Here is a 17,457-nt window from a genome sequence, read left to right as displayed (position 1 = left end):
TGACTTACGTTCTGTGATTTGTCATCATTAATAATTAGTTCCTCACTTTCTTGCCTACATTTCAAGCTTTCTAAATGGAGGCTAAGCTTAATGGTTTTTTTTAACAACCCCCATGAGAAAGAACTAGATATTCGTTGATTTGTTCTGATTATTTAATGCTTTTTAAGCTATCTATAAGAATAGTGTTGGCATTTTTCTTTAATAAGATAATATTGGATAAATGATTGTAAAAAATGTGATTTTCTGCTTAGGTTTCCTGCCAGTTAGTGTCCCCTGAGAGCAATGATAGGTTGTTCAGAAAAAAATTAAGCTAGGAATTTCTTTCTCTTCTTTTCTTTAAAAAAAAAATCTATTTATGTGGTTAAATTATGTAAGTTTTTCTATTTCCGTTGAAATACTGTCTCAAAAACAAAATTGCATATAAACAAGCATCATGGTAATAAAAAGTGATTTGTGCTGTTCTGTAGGCACATATTTTTATAAAACACTGCTTATTTCCGTAGAATGAAGATGCCGGTGACTATACATGTGTAGCTACCAATGAAGCTGGGGTGGTGGAGCGCAGCATGAGTCTGACTCTGCAGAGTAAGCTGCTTAATCAAACTCTAATTAAACACTTGTTTTAAGAAATGTCCATTTAATTGTTCATTTAACTTTCTAGCAGGTACATTAATGGTAGCTTTCAGAGTCTGTCTAATTTCCTTTTCTGCTGCTGATGGAGCAGCTCTTACCAAGCATAAGACTGGTATAACTTTGCAGCTCACACTTGCAATTGCTTGGTAGCAGAGCTTTTTGTGTTGTTTGCAATATATTCAATCGAGTACCCTTCGTATAGCTCCTCACGGTTGTTGTAATGAACTTACAAAAATATCATTTTCTGGCACTTGAAAAATAAGCGTTGAAAATAAAGACTAATGTAAGTGAACTCAGGAGTGCTCCAGCTTGGGGCTTCCCTGGTGGCGCAGTGGTTGGGAGTCCACCTGCCGATGCAGGAGACACGGGTTCGTGCCCCGGTCTGGGAAGATCCCACATGCCGCGGAGCGGCTGGGCCCGTGAGCCATGGCCGCTGAGCCTGTGCGTCCGGAGCCTGTGCTCCACAACGGGAGAGGCCACAACAGTGAGAGGCCCACGTACCGCAAAAAGAGTGCTCCAGCTCGATTGCTGTCAATCTGCCGTGAAATAACTATGTGCTCCGAGCAGGATTATCATGTTCATGATGAAGGCCCTCAGTATAAACCATTGGAAGACAGGTTTTCATAATTAGAAAAACATGAAAGACTCCAGTGGCTCCCTGGACAGTCCCCAGAACCACTTCAGGGGCTGACCCGACAACAATGTTATTCGGTTGACAATTTAAGGAAATCAGCTTATTTTGAGACTAGGCTCAGTAATTAACAGGGTGAATTTATTTACATTTTCTTTATTCACTATTGAGAGATGCTGTAGACTAGCATTTACTAACAGCTGTTTGCCAAACTAACAGCTGTTTGCCAAACTACTATATATATACCATATTTTCTTTATCCATTCATCCATTGAAAGACACACTCAGGTTGTTTGTATGTCTTGCTAAGACAATGTTTTATTAAAATACATATCTACCAAATGATAACTTTGTGGGGTGTCATTAGGAAAAAAGAGTGCCATGATTGAATAAGTCTGAGAAAAAAATAGATTAAACAAGGTTTATTCATTTATTAAATATATAAAAGCACCTAGTATATGCCAAGCCCTGCTTAGGTGCACCAATTTCTTTACTGCAGATATTTCCAGAAATGTTAATATGCAGATGTGAGTTAGTTATAACTCAACAAAAGGAAAATATAATATTCTACATTTCCCCCAAAAAATGTTGTTTCCATGAAACCTTCCTCACCCCTTTGTTGGGTGAGTGTAGGTAGGTCATCTCATGATTAATCTCTCCTGGAAGAGTGTTCCACTGACAGTTTAAGAAAAGCGGCATTAGATTAGATTAGCTCATCTACATACTGACAATAAATTCATTGTAATAAATGAGGGATATAAAAAAGCCAAAAATATAATTTGTTTAAAATTAAGATTAAAGCACCAGAAGGAATGTCTTCATTTAGATAAAATGCTCGTATTTAACTGATCATTATGTGACTGATAGAATTAATTCAACTTTGAAAGATGTACATGTGGAATTTTATTGTTGAATTAATTTATAGCCTTATGTGCAGTTGGAAATGTTCAAATGTGCAATCTAAATTAAGATTCTAAGTTTTATTTAACACTTTCTTTGGCCATAATAATATGAACAGACAAGCTCATCTATTCATTATGTTGTCATTTAGTGTTACGTGATTAGTCTGAGGCATTTACTTTATTCAGCAACAGTTTATTGAATACATTATGTAATCTCATCACTGGGAGAGAAGGAAAAGCACCAGCCCTGAAAGTTCCTAGAGTGATGTTAATGTAAACATCAAGTAAGAAGGCAATTGTATAGGATGATGTGGGCATATATGTGAATAATACATTAATAACACTCACTGAGGGATTCAAACCTCATATGAAATAATTACTTTTGTAAAAGACATGTCAGTGGTACCTTTACATAAAATACTAGCATAGTAATATCACAATAAAACACATTTTACTTCTATTTTTGTTTTATGTTCCATCATTCCAGATACATTTCCTGGTCTATAATGTGCAGCCACTGCCTTGAATTATATGATTGCATTAACTCTCACTGAGCAAATCATTCCACCATTCAGTTCAGTCTCACTGAAACACCACTGTCATCCCGACATACTCTATCAAGGATAAGCACAATCCCCTTGCTTACCTATTCAAACATAAACCCTTCTGATTTTCTTATAAGATTTTAACCAAATGTTTAAAACCTGCATGCTACTGCTCTCCTGGATGAATCATCCTTTCAAAACTAAACCCATCTCTATGCTATTTCCTTCTCTCCAGGGAGCCTCCTTTCTGCTATATGTAATCTTACTCATTTTTAAAAATCCAGTCCAAGCTTCTTCTCCATGAAGTCTTCCATATTCTATCCTGACACTGTAGACCAGTATAAAGATAAACATTCTGTCAGCAGTTTTTTGCAATTCCTTTTACATTCTTTCCAACAACTTTATCTGAATAGCTATCATCCAGTATAGATACTGTTAACCTCTTCCTCCTTCTTGAAACTCCCTTTGGTTGCCAGGATACCCTTTTCTCCTGAGTTTCTTCAAGGAAGAAACTCAATTACAGGCTCATTTTCTGTCCATTTCTTAAATAATGATGTTGTAATAGTTTATGTCTTTGGATCTCTTCCTCTGATTTTAGACTCACTTCTGAAGCAATCTTATCCACTCATGAAAGACTCACAAATCTATATTTCTAGCCCATATCTCTATTCTGAGCTCTGGATATGAATATCCAACTGTGGTGTAGACATCTCCATTTGAATGTCCTACAGATATCTCAAGCTCAGCAGTTCTAAATGGATGCAAATTATCATTCCTTACTCCCTCCCAACAAATCTGTTCTATCTCCTATGTTCTGCTGGATTGCCCAAAGATATACTATATTGCCCAAATCAAAACCCTGTAGTCATCAATTCCTCCCTTTATTCCATACCATTCAATGGCTAAGTTCTATCACTCCCACCTTCTTAACAATTCTTGAATATTTTCCTTTTCCTCTTCATTTCCAGTGACATGCTTTTGTACGATCTGTTGAGTCACTATTGTTTATGCTCCCAGATTACCACAATTTTACCTATTGTATACTAAACTCTATTCTACCTATTCTATTACCAAATTCTACAGGTAAATTATAGCACAGCTCAATAATGGGTTATTTGTCTGTCTTATAAGTGGACTGTTAGCTCCTTGAGGCTAGAAATTATATCTGTGCCCCCAGCATCTAGCAGAATGCCTGGCAAAAAGTAGGTTCTTCATATATGTTTATTAAAGAATGATGACCACTGGTGAAAGAATAAGTTGATAATGAATCCCTACCTCAAAAATAATGTAAGGGAAAGAACTGAATGTTCACCATGTAAAACACAGACAAAAGCAATGATAGTAGCAGCAACAGTACTAATAATATTGTGTGCTTACCTTGTTAACAGTAACAATAGTCCTAATAATATTGTGTGCTTACCTTGTTGAAGAGCTGTGCTTACATCATCTTAGTCGAGTCAAACAAGATCCTGTGAACTAGGGACCATTTTTAAGGACACAATGATTCAAAAAGGTAGTAAAGAGCAGAGACAAAATTTGAATCCAGAAAAGCATGACTGCAGAGCCCATGCTCTAGGCTAGACTGCTTGGGGATTTTAAATTTTTGCCATTTACTAAATAAAACATTCTATCAATAGCCATTACAACCTTAATAGTTGAGAAGCTACAGTGTATTAAAAAATCAGCCTAACTTTTTTCAAAATAATGTTACTCTATAATATGGCTTAAAATGTTAATATGATTCCACAAAAACTAAGAAATACTATGTGCTTTTTTCCATAGGTCCTCCTGTTATCACTCTTGAGCCAATAGAAACTATTATTAATGCTGGTGGCAAAGTCGTCTTGAATTGTCAGGCAACTGGAGAGCCTCATCCAACCATTACATGGTCCCGTCAGGGGCACTCTATCCCCTGGGATGAGCGAATTAATGTGTTGTCCAACAACTCATTATATATCACCACCGCTCAGAAAGAAGATACATCCGAATATGAATGTGTTGCTCGAAACTTGATGGGTTCTGTCCTTGTCAGAGTGCCAGTAATAGTCCAGGGTGAGTGTGATTCGTTCACCCTGGGATATTCATGTTAAACAGCACCTGGAGTGATCGAAATCATAAAAATCGTTAAGCATCTTAGTCCAAGTCTCCTCTACCTTTAAGATACTTCTAGATTATAGGGCTAGGACAAAAATCACATCACAAACTGAAAGGACTGAAACAATACCGATGAGAGCTGCAGAATACCAAGTTAATAATTCAAAATCCCGAACTGAATTTTGTATTCAAAACTAGGTTAAATTTATTCTCAAAAATCAATGCATATTTTTGCTTTAAAGAATGACTTATTTCCAAACGGTAAATAGCATATAAATTTCTTGGTCACTGACTCTTTCAACAGCCATGTCCAGATGAGTCAGGACTGGAGCTGGGAAGAAACTCTAGTTAGCAGTTTGAAGTTCTTACTCTCTTGCTTAGGTTTTAATTTTACAGTAAAGAAGAGCTTCCATAAGCAATCTCTCAGCCTTCATAGATTCAGCGCTAGACCCAGTGCATATCTTAAATGAAATCTGACTTAACAATTTTTTTACTTACAAAAACAGAGACCAAGTACAATGTTTTACTTGCAGTTCATGGTGGCTTTTCCCAGTGGTCAACCTGGAGATCCTGCAGTGTCACCTGTGGGAAAGGCATCCAAAAGAGGAGTCGTGTGTGCAACAACCCCTCTCCAGCCAATGGTGGGAAGCCTTGCCAGGGATCGGATTCAGAAATGCGGAACTGTCAACATAAGCTGTGTCCAGGTAAACCTCTTTGTTCACCGGACAGGCATGTGTTCAGTAGATACTCATTTCTGTTCCCTAACTATGGCTTGTCTCACTATTAGTTCTTTCAACTGAAATATATCTAATGGTGTAATGTGTCACCTTTGGATAGTGGATGGTAACTGGTCAGAGTGGAGCCCTTGGGAAGAATGCACAAGGAGCTGCGGACATGGCAACCGAACCAGGACCAGAACTTGCAATAATCCATCAGCTCAGCATGGTGGGCAGCCATGTGAAGGGAATGCTGTGGAAATAATCATGTGCAACATTAGACCTTGCCCAGGTGAGAATCCACCAATAAGCAAAACTTGCATCTTTCTAACTCCTACAAAGGAGTTATAATTACCTTTTCTTCTTTATTGTGAAGAGATGTTATGGCCTCAACCCTTGAACATATTCATTTTCTGTGTTCTTAGTCCTGTCTCACGGATGAACTTGTGAAGGTATGACATTAATCATTGTTACATCAAATACCTGATATAATTGAACATGATAAAAGGCTCTAAACTGTGGTGTATTTTTAATCATGTAGATTTAATCAAATTAATGGAATTTTAGAGATAATGAGGACCTTAGATAACAGCTAATCCAGTCATTCGTTTTCACATGAAATAAATGAAGCCTAGAGAGGTTAAAGACCTGCCCAGAAACACACAGCTGGTGAGGAGTAAAATAATATTAGCTACCATTCACTAAATATGTGTCATGTGCTAGGAACCATGCTCAGTACTTTATCTACATGTTGTTTTTGACTTTGTGAAACAGCACTACAACATAGGTATTTTAGGGTTCTAGGTATCTTCACTGTAAGAACCTTTGCTGCAGGCAGTTTTGCTGCACAACTAAACAGACCGTAAGACAATTTTGTTGTAGAAGATAAAATAATAAAGATAAAATAAAAGAGGAACATTTAAAAGGATATAATTAAGATGAAAAATTAAAAACAAAATTTTTAAAACATTTTGTCATGAAAAATGAAAACAGAGAAAATATTTGAATACATTTAAAATGTGTGTAAATTCATGTTATAGTTGTATTGGGGTATGTCTTAGAAAACGATGATACTTCCTTTCTCAGAGTTGTTCATTAAGGATTCAGGATCTTTCGTTGGACATAAATTCTTTTTGATATACAAAATATCTGCTGTAAGTCTTTTCAGATATCCCTGAATGTAAAATGAACAGACGAGGGATGCTATTTCTTATCAATATATGTAACATACATAACTGGTCCTACATATCTGGACTACATTTAAATGTTCCATCACAATTTCAGTCCTTATATTTCACCAAATCATCTAAGCCAGATTCTGTCCCAAATACTAAAATTCTGGCTACATAGTGTTCTCCACTATCAAATAGCAAAAAATGTCACCATTTTCAAGAAACTTACCAGGAAGCATGTAACCGTTTCCTTTTGCGGCGATAAGAGGAGCTTGATTCTTTTGCCTCCAACTTCTAATATTGTGTGATAGATTTTATAAAGACAGCCTGGAGAGCAATCTGTAGTATCTGAATTAGCTAAAGAATCGATAATTAATGCTCTTGAAGACCGTTATGAATTACTAGCCGCCCCTTTTATATTTGCCATAGCTTGGTAAACTTTTGCTTTTGACAGGTGAGAGGGATGACTGTGCTCACCAAAGGATTTGCAAACTGATATATTATCATTTTAGTATAGTATGCGATCTGGCTTTACACTCTCTCATTTCACATTTCCAGTAAGTTTTCTTATCACCGTATTTTCTATCAAGTCATTATACATAGTTGTTATCATCCACTATTTTAAGACCCTCACATCTGCTCGTCACTGTAGTGACCATTATGAGGCCTAAGATGTATATAATATAAAAATGGGAGCACTGAGTCAATGGAGAAATGAAACCACTGTCAACTAGTTGAAACCAAACTGTCGAACCTGTTGATCATTGTTTTATCTTTCACAGCAAAATTGCCTTACAGACAATTAGTTGGTGGCAAAACTGTTCGGGGCAAATATTCTTACAGTGAATATACGGGGTGTGGTATATTAGGGCTCTTTCAGGTTAAAGTGACAGAAATCAAACTTAAATACGTAGCTTACGTAGAAAATTCTACTTTCAGGTATGATTGAATCCAGGGATTTGGCTAATGTTTTTACTAGCATGTTTTCACTAGCATGTTTTCCATCTCTCATCTCTGCTTTCCTTTCTCTGCCTTTATTTCTCCATTAAACTCTTTCCATGTGGTGGGAAATATGACTTCCGGCAGCTGGCTCACAGCGGCCTTCTAATCTAAGGCCTCAGAGGGAAAAAGTTCCTCTCTCTCTCTCATAATTGGTATCAGCCTCTGCGAAAGAACCCTCTTTGATTTTGTTTGGGTCCCAGGCTCACCTCTGAACTCAGGTAGTCCAGGAGAAGGATACTGCTCTGAGAGCCAGCTTGGGCTAGCTGCCCACCTTGTATCAAGAGGGGCAAGGCTTCTTGTTTGACAGCCTGAAAGAAATCATATGGAATAGAAGAGTGGCTGTTAATTCATTCTTTTAATCATTCATTCATCCAACAGATACTTATTGAGCACCATTCTAACTGCTGTAATTAGAATATCATTCAGATATTGATAAGCATACAGGACAAACTCAAAGAGTTGAAGTGATAGAGCATAACTGGGAGAGCCACCTTAGCTGAGATGGTCTAAAAAAGGGATATTGACAAACAAGAATGAGTCGTAGTTACCTCTGCATTGGATATTGCATTCTATTGTACAGAAAAGGAAACTAAGATTCAGAAAATATATGATAATTAATTCACTGAGGTTACACACCTACTAAAAGTGAATTAAGGATTTGAACCCAGGTCTGTCTGATTCCCAAGCCAATTTGCTTAGATCCTGGGTATCTTGATTTGCAGTTCAGAACTTCTATTACGTTACAAAAATTAATTAACTGTTATGAAATCTTAAAATAAACCAAAAGCCAAGTTTTTTTAATCTTGAAAAATGAGAAATCTAATTATAATAGAATAATATATCAAAGCAAAAAGAACCAGAAATACTGGATTAGAGCAACCTTTGTACAGTTTGTCAGCTATGATATCTAATGTCTATATAATGAAAAGCTAAATGATATTAGTAAATGTCATAAAACAAAAGTCAGGATTTTTTTTCTCTTCATGTTGAGTAACTATTGGCTTACTGCTGTTTTGCTCACTTTTCTGTTGGTTTACTGTTCTTCCGTCTTTCTTTGGTTATCTCCCAGCCTCTATATTGATTGAATTTAGCTGTTATTTTGGCATATTGTCAGTGGTGTTCTGGATCTTGCCACTGAGAGCGTGTATCTCTTCCCACTGAGAGTTTAGTGACATCAGATTAGTAGGTAGATATTGACCACAGTGGAAGTGTTTGGCACCACAAAAATTGCAGATGCTATAACTCCGAGTTTCCCTCCCTACTCCCAGAGAGCTGGTTGTTAAGCATTTATCAGTATACCACTGCAAAATGGGCAAATAGCCAAAGATAGTCTTTTTCATCCGGGGGTATGTCAGCACCTTAGGGACTGAAGAGATTTTCTTTTTATACATGGTTGGATTCAACTTGCTAATATTTTGTTGAGAATTTTTACATCTACGTTCATGAGAGATATTGGCCTGTAGTTTCCTTTTCTTATAATGTCTTTGTCTGGTTTTGGTATTAGGGTAATGCTGGTCTCATAGAAAGAGTTAGGAAGTAGTCTCTCTGCTTCTGTCCTCTGAAAGAAAGGTAGAGAATTGGTATAATTTTTTCCACAAACATTTGGTAAAATTCAGCAGGGAACCCATCTGGTACTGGTGTTTTCTGTTTTGGAAGGTTATTAATTATTGGTTCAATTTCTTTAATAGATCCCCCCTCTTTTATTTCTGATATTAATAATTTGTATTCTCTCTCTCCTTTTTTCTTGGCTAGCCTGGCTAGAGGCTTATTGATTTTATGATCTTTTCAAAGAACCAGCTTTGGGTTTCATTGATTTTTATCTATTGATTTCCTACTTTCATTTTCACTGATTTCTGCTCTAATTGTTACTATTTCTTTTCATCTTACTTTGGATTTAATTTGCTCTTCTTTTTTAGTTTCCTAACGTAGAAATGTAGATAATTTATTTTGATCTTCTTTTCTAATATATGCATTCAATGCTATGAACTTCCCTCTAAGCATTACTTTTGCTGCATCCCACAAATTTTGATAACTTATGTTTTCATTTTCATTTAATTCAAAATATTTTTAATATCTCTTTAGATTTCTTCTTTGACCTAGGTATTATTTAGTAGTGTGTTGTTTAGTCTCCACATATTTGGGGATTTTGCAGCTATCTTTCTGTTATTGATTTCTAGCTTGATTCCATTGTGATCTGAGAGCAGACATTATATGATTTCTATTCTTTTAAATTTGTTAAAGTGTATTTTATGGCTCAGAATGTGTTCTACCTTGGTGAATGTTCCATGTGAGCCTGAGAAGAATGTTTATTCTGCTGTTGTTGGATGAATAGTATATAGATGTCAACTACATCCAGTTGATTGATGTTCTTGAGTTCAGTCATTTCCTTACTGATTTTCTGCCTGCTGGATCTGTCCATTTCTGATAGAGGAGTATTGGAGTCTGTGTCTATTATGGTGGATTCATCCATTTCTCTTTGCAGTTCTGTTAGTTTTTGCCTCACATGGTTTAATGAGATTTTCTTTTAGTAAAAATTTGTGCTTAATCAAACTTACAGAAAAGTTGCAAGAATTGTACAAGGAACTTCTGTATACCCCTACCCAGGTTCACCTATTGTGTATATTTCCTAAAACAAGAACATTCTCTTTTATAAACAGTTATCAAAATCAAGAAATTTAACATTCATACAATACTAATTAAGTCTTATTACCTAATCCACAGTTCACATTAAAATTTTATTAGTTGTCCCAGTCATATATGCTTCATAACTCTTTTTCCCACTGCAAGATCTAGTCCAGGATCACACTTGTGTTTATGTGTCAAGTCTCTTTAGTCCCTTTCAACTGGAACAATTCCTTAGTCACTTTTTACCTTTTATGACCTTGCTATTTTTTAAGTATACAGGCTAATCATTTTGTAAAAGAGTTTCCATTTAGATGTGTCTGATATTTCTTCATGATTAGATTCAGGTTTTGCATTTTGGCAGAAACATCACAGAAATGGTTTTGTGTCCTTCTCAGTGCATCATATGAGATAGTGTATGATGTCAGAATTTGTCCCAAGCTGGTGATGTTAACTTTGTTCACTTGTTTAAAGTGGTGTCTTCCACTGTGTCGTTACTATTTTTACCTTTGTAACTAATAAGTATTTTGTAGGGAAACTTTAAGACTTCATAAACATCTTGTTTCTTATCAATCTTTTATCTACTAGTTTTAGCATCTACTTATGGTTTATTTTTGTTTTAAATCAGCTATTGCTATGATCTTACAAAACATTTATAACTCCATCATATCTTCTACATCTATTATTGGCTGTCTTTTTTTTTTTAATTGCATTTTTTGTTTGTTTTTTTTGCTCTTTGGCCATGCCGTGCACCATGTGGGATCATAGTTCCCAATCAGGGATTGAACCCACACCCTCTGCATTGGAAGCACAGAATCTTAACCACTCGAACGCCAGGGAAGTCCCCTACTGGCTTTCTATTGTAAGAAAGAATTTTCTTTCTCTTTCTCCTTTTTTTTCAGTTATATCAGTAAGAACTCAAATATCATTTCATTCAGTGGTTTATAATGCACTACTGTCTTCATTTATTGTGATGCACAAATTGTCCTAGATTTGGTTAGTGGAGATCCCTTGAGGGATCCTAGCTTCAGTGTCCTCTTGATATGTCCCCATCATTTCATGAACGCTTCAACTTTCTGGTACGCATTGATATTTTAGGCCTATCTTGTCCTCCCCCAGTTAGAAGATATTTCTAAACTGACAATCCTCCCTCTAAAAAAGATGGGTATCTTCTGGGGTAGGCCATCCTGCTGCCATTTGAGTCAATCATAAAAAATATATTGTTACAGATAAAGAATGAGCTTTTTTTAAGTGTTATTCTGAAAATCGTTGAGAACTTTGAGTGAAGAATAGCAGTACTAGCTCAGAGCTCACACTCATGTAATACTGTGTGTCTTACACTGCTCAAGGACTTTTCATCTATCAACTCATTATTCCTCATGCCCATCCTAATAAGGTAGGTTCTTTGCTTATCCATATATGGCAGATGGTGAAACTAGGCGCACAGAAGCCAAGTAACTTGTCAAGGATCGTACAGCTAGTAAAGGCAGAGTGGTTATTCAGGCCCAGGGCATCTGCTCCAGAATCCCTGCTCACAAGCACCATGCTCTCCTACCTTTCCAGAATCACAACTGCAACATAGTATAACAACCAACTCGTCTATTATATTTTACTTTTTTTTTCAATGTACTAATTCCTCCATAGCTGTTTTCTTTTGTATTATATTATTTAGATACCATGATGTTTTATGCCTTCTCTGGTTTATATTGTCTTTCCTCTTTTTTCTTGCTATCGTTCCACTCACATCAAAGAAACATTTCAACTCTACCGCATTTTATGCCATGAAATTTAATTTTGGTTAGGGTTTTCTGTATTGATTTTAAAAAATTAAAGGATCTTAAGCTGGAAACCTCTATTCATATATAATAGAAACTACACAGATAATAAATGAACAAATGTCACCTAATTGTGGTCCTCCAAAAAATGCATGTATCATAAGTCTTTATATTGTAAGAGATAAAGACTTTTCTTAACCAACAGCCTTGGAAATAGAACATATTAAAATGATTGGAATGGCAGAATTTTGAAATCCCATAGTCCATATATAAGAACCATGAGCATCAGTAATCTGAATTAATAAAGAAGTAGTCTTGAGTAATATTTGCCATTTAATTAAAGGCCTTCTTCTTTCCTTTTATGTTTAGTCAGGTAACTTTTAGTGCAGATTCTTGTCAGCTGAAATAAATTTGTGTGACTTCGTCTAAAAAGTATAAGAATATGTAGTCAATTCAACTAGAAAACAGTTAATTAAAAGAAAATTCAAGATGTGTTTTAAAATATTTTCTAAACAAAGCAACCAAATGATAATTCCATTCCTTGTTTTTCAACTTATTCTTATAGACTGGGTTAAGAGAATATTTAGACAAGACCTTACAGCCCTATGGTTCATATCTTGGTTAAACTGGGTGACCACAACAACAAACTTTTTGAGCCCTACATCTAGAAAATACCTCTCAACAAAACTGTGACCTGATACTGACTTATACATAAGAGAAACCATAATGTTGATTCTCAGCCCCTGCACCTGGTAGGAAACATAATGTTCTTTCAGTCTTGTGGTCAGATGGTGTAATATGTTAGTTACCAAAAGGAAGGCCTTAATATCATTCCTTGGAAACTCCTGGTCAATTTTTACTGTTGTTTAGGAAGCAGGTGAGTGTGTTATTTAGAACTCTTAATTCATGAATATTATGTAATGGGGAAACATTTTTCAAAGAGTTACAACTGTGCAAATCATCATGTTGTTGAAAAGTCCAAGTACATTTTAAATGTGAACGTGAATCAGGCTTAAAGATGTGGCCTTGCAGTCTGGGGTCCAGCTTATCATTATGGAGACATTTGTATTGTCCGTAACCGTATCTAGATTTGTTATACAGCTTTGCTTCTTAGCTTCTGGTCCCTTCCACTTTCTCCAGAGCTTAGAGTACAAATACTTAGCTAGGGGTAAAAGCTCAGATTTTATTTACATATAGTAGTTTGATTAAATTAAATTAAAGTTTTTTTTGGGGGGTGCTCTTTTTTTTACATCTTTATTGGAGTATAATTGCTTTAAAATGGTGTGTTAGTTTCTGCTTTATAACAAAGTGAATCAGTTATACATATACATATGTTCCCATAGCTCTTCCCTCGTGCGTCTCCCTCGCTCCCACCCTCCCTGTCCCACCCCTCCAGGCGGTCACAAAGAACCGAGCTGATCTCCCTGTGCTATGCGGCTGCTTCCCACTAGCTATCTACCTTACGTTTGGTAGTGTATATATGTCCATGCCTCTCTCTCGCTTTGTCACAGCTTACACTTCCGCCTCCTCCTATCCTCAAGTCCATTCTCTAGTAGGTCTGTGTCTTTATTCCTGTCTTACCCCTAGGTTCTTCATGACATTTTTTTTCTTAAATTCCATATATATGTGTTAGCATACGGTATTTGTTTTTCTCTTTCTGACTTTCTGTGTATTCTGTTGTTTTTGGATGGAATGTCCTCTAAATATCAATTAAGTCCATCGTGTTTAATGTATCATTTAAAGCTTGTGTTTCCTTATTTATTTTCATTTTGGATAATCTGTCCATTGGTGAAAGTGGGGTGTTAAAGTCCCCTACTATGAATGTGTTACTGTCGATTTCCCCTTTTATGGCTGTTAGTATTTGCCTTATGTATTGAGGTGCTCCCATGTTGGGTGCATAAATATTTACAATTGTTATATCTTCTTCTTGGATCGATCCCTTGATCATTATGTAGTGTCCTTCTTTGTCTCTTCTAATAGTCTTTATTGTAAAGTCTATTTTGTCTGCTATGAGTATTGCTACTCCAGCTTTCTTTTGGTTTCCATTTTCATGAAATATCTTTTTCCATCCCCTTACTTTCAGTCTGTATGTGTCTCTAGGTCTGAAGTAGGTCTCTTGTAGACAGCATATATATGGTTCTTGTTTTTGTATCCATTCAGCCAATCTGTGTCTTTTGGTGGGAGTATTTAGTCTATTACATTTAAGGTTATTATCGATATGTATGTTCCTATTCCCATTTTCTTAATGGTTTTGGGTTTGTTATTGTAGGTCTTTTCCTTCTCTTGTGTTTCTTGCCTAGAGAAGTTCCTTTAGCCTTTGTTGTAAAGCTGGTTTCATGGTGCTGAACTCTCTCAGCTCTTGCTTGTCTGTAAAGGTTTTAATTTCTCCATTAAATCTGAATGAGATCCTTGCTGGGTACAGTAATCTTGGTTGCTGGTGTTTCTCCTTCATCACTTTAAATATGTCCTGCCAGTCCCTTCTGGCTTGCAGAGTTTCTGCTGAAAGATCAGTGGTTAACCTTATGGGGATTCCCTTGTGTGTTATTTGTTGTTTTTCCCTTGCTGATTTTAATATGCTTTCTTTGTATTTAATTTTTGACAGTTTGATTAATATGTGTCTTGGCTTACTTCTCCTTGGATTTATCCTGTATGGGACTCTCTGTGCTTCCTGGACTTGATTAACTATTTCCTTTCCCATATTAGGGAAGTTTTCAACTATAATCTCTTCAAATATTTTCTCAGTTCCTTTCTTTTTCTCTTCTTCTTCAGGGACCCCTATAATTCGAACGTTGGTGCGTTTAATGTTATCCCAGAGGTCCCTGAGACTGTCCTCAGTTCTTTTCATTCTTTTTTCTTTATTCTGCTCTGCAGTAGTTATTTCCACTATTTTATTCTCCAGGTCACTTATCCATTCTTCTACCTCAGTTATTCTGCTATTGATCCCTTCTAGAGTATTTCTAATTTCATTTACTGTGTTGTTCATCGTTGCTTGTGTCATCTTTAGTTCCTCTAGGTCCCTGTTAAATGTTTCTTGCATTTTGTCTATTCTATTGGCAAGATTTTGGATCACCTTTACTATCATTATTCTGAATTCTTTTTCAGGTAGACTGCCTATTTCCTCTTCATTTGTTAGGTCTGGTGGGTTTTTATCTTGCTCCTTCATCTGCTGTGTGTTTTTCTGTCTTCTCATTTTGCTTATCTTACTGTGTTTGGGGTCTCCTTTTTGCAGGCTGCAGGTTCATAGTTCCCGTTGATTTTGGTGTCTGTCCCCAGTGGCTCAGGTTGGTTCAGTGGGTTGTGTAGGCTTCCTGGTGGAGGAGACTAGTGCCTGTGTTCTGGTGAATGAGGCTGGATCTTGTCTTTCTGGTGGCCAGGTCCACGTCTGGTGGTGTGTTTGGGGATGTCTGTGGACTTATTATGATTTTAGGCAGGCTCTCTGCTAATGGGTGGGGTTGTGTTCCTGTCTTGCTAGTTGTTTGGCATAGGGTGTCCAGCACTGTGCCTTGCTGGTCATTGAGTGGAGCTGGGTGCTGGTGTTGAGATGGAGATCTCTAGGAGATTTTTGCCGTTTGATATTATGTGGAGCTGGGAGGTCTCTTGTGGACCAGTGTCCTGAAGTTGGCTCTCCCACCTCAGAGGCACAACACTGACTCCTGGCTGCAGCACCAAAAGCCTTTCATCCACATGGCTCAGAATAAAAGGGAGAAAAAGTAGAAAGAAAGAATTACTAGAAGAAAGAAAGAAAGGAAGGAAGGAAGGAAGGAAGGAAGGAAGCAGGATGGAGGGAAGGAAGGAAAAAAGAAAGAAAGAAAGAAGATAAAGTAAAATTAGATAAAGTAAGATAAAATATTAAAATAAAAAATATTAAGAAAACAAATTTAAAAAAACGGACGGATAGAACCCTAGGACAAATGGTGGAAGCAAAGCTATACAGACAAAATCTCACACAGAAGCATACACATACACACTCACAAAAAGAGGAAAAGGGGGGAAAAATCATAAATCTTGCTCTCAAAGTCCACCTCCTCTATTTGGGATGATTCGTTTTCTATTCATGTATTCCACAGATGCAGGGTACATCAAGTTTGTGCGGAGATTTAATCTGCTCCTTCTGAGGCTGCTGGGAGAGATTTCCCTTTCTCTTCTTTGTTCGCACAGCTCCGGGGGTTCAGCTTTGGATTTGGCCCCGCCTCTGCGTGTAGGTCGCCGGAGGGCGTTTGTTCTTCGCTCAGACAGGACGGGGTTAAAGCAGCAGCTGATTCGGGGGCTCTGGCTCACTCAGGCCGGAGGGGAGGGAGGGGCACGGAGGGCGGGGCGGGCCTGCGGTGGCAGAGGCCGCCGTGACGTTGCACCAGCCTGAGGCGCGCTGTGCCGTTCTCCCGGGGAAGTTGTCCCTGGATCCCAGGACTCTGGCAGTGGCGGCTGCACAGGCTCCCCGGAAGGGGGTGTGGATAGTGACCTGTGCTCGCACACAGGCTTCTTGGTGGCGGCAGCAGCAGCCTTAACGTCTCATGCCCGTCTCTGGGGTCCGCGCTGTTAGCCGCGGCTCGCGCCCATCTCTGGAGCTCCTTTAAGCAGCGCTCTTAATCCCCTCTCCTCGCGCACCAGGAAACCAAGAGGGAAGAAAAAGTCTCTTGCCTCTTCAGCAGGTCCAGACTTTTCCCGGACTCCCTCTCGGCTAGCTGTGGTGCACTAACCCCTTCAGGCTGTGCTCACGCCGCCAACCCCAGTCCTCTCCCGGCGCTCCGCCCGAAGCCCGAGCTTCAACTCCCAGCCCCGCCCGCCCCAGCGGGTGAGCAGACAAGCCTCTCGGGCTGGTGAGTGCCGGTCGGCACTTATCCTCTGTGTGGGACTCTCTCTGCTTTGCCCTCCACATCCCTGTTGCTGCGCTCACCTCCGCGGCTCCGAAGCTTTCCCCCTCCGCCACCCGTAGTCTCTGCCCACGAAGGGCTCCTCGTGTGTGTAAACCTTTCCTCCTTCACGGCTCCCTCCCACTGGTGCAGATCCCGTTCCTATCCTTTTGTCTCTGTTTTTTCTTTTGCCCTACCCAGGTACGTGGGGAGTTTCTTGCCTTTTGGGAGGTCTGAGGTCTTCTGCCAGCATTCAGTAGGTGTCTGTAGGAGTTGTTCCACGTGTAGATGTATTTCTGGTGTATCTGTGGGGAGGAAGGTAACCTCCGCGTCTTACTCTTCCACCATCTTCCCCTTGTCTCGCCTTAATTTTAATAAAATAGCCCCTTTGGGCTTCCCTGGTGGTGCAGTGTTTTGAGAGTCCGCCTGCCGATGCAGGGGACACGGGTTCGTGCCCCAGTGCGGTAAGATCCCACATGCCGCGGAGCGGCTGGGCCCGTGAGCCATGGCCACTG

At 38.3% G+C, this 17,457-nt stretch overlaps 1 protein-coding gene across 1 annotated transcript in view; it reads left to right on the top strand.

Moving 5' to 3' along the window:
* HMCN1 (hemicentin 1) overlaps window positions 1–17,457 on the top strand; it is a gene marked incomplete at its 3' end in the record, with an annotated part of 530,768 nt that overhangs the window by 441,080 nt on the left and 72,231 nt on the right. The window contains exons 86-89 of the mRNA XM_082833486.1: window positions 504–585; window positions 4,494–4,763; window positions 5,339–5,509; window positions 5,643–5,813. Coding sequence (XP_082689612.1) covers window positions 504–585; window positions 4,494–4,763; window positions 5,339–5,509; window positions 5,643–5,813 — 694 coding nt within the window. The remainder of the gene's footprint in view (window positions 1–503; window positions 586–4,493; window positions 4,764–5,338; window positions 5,510–5,642; window positions 5,814–17,457) is intronic.

Source organism: Leucopleurus acutus (assembly GCF_964270905.1).
Source record: "Leucopleurus acutus genome assembly, chromosome: 2".
Classification (NCBI taxonomy): Eukaryota; Metazoa; Chordata; class Mammalia; order Artiodactyla; family Delphinidae; genus Leucopleurus; species Leucopleurus acutus.
Note: the sequence above shows the minus strand (reverse complement) of the source record. Positions and strands in the feature narration are given on the sequence as shown.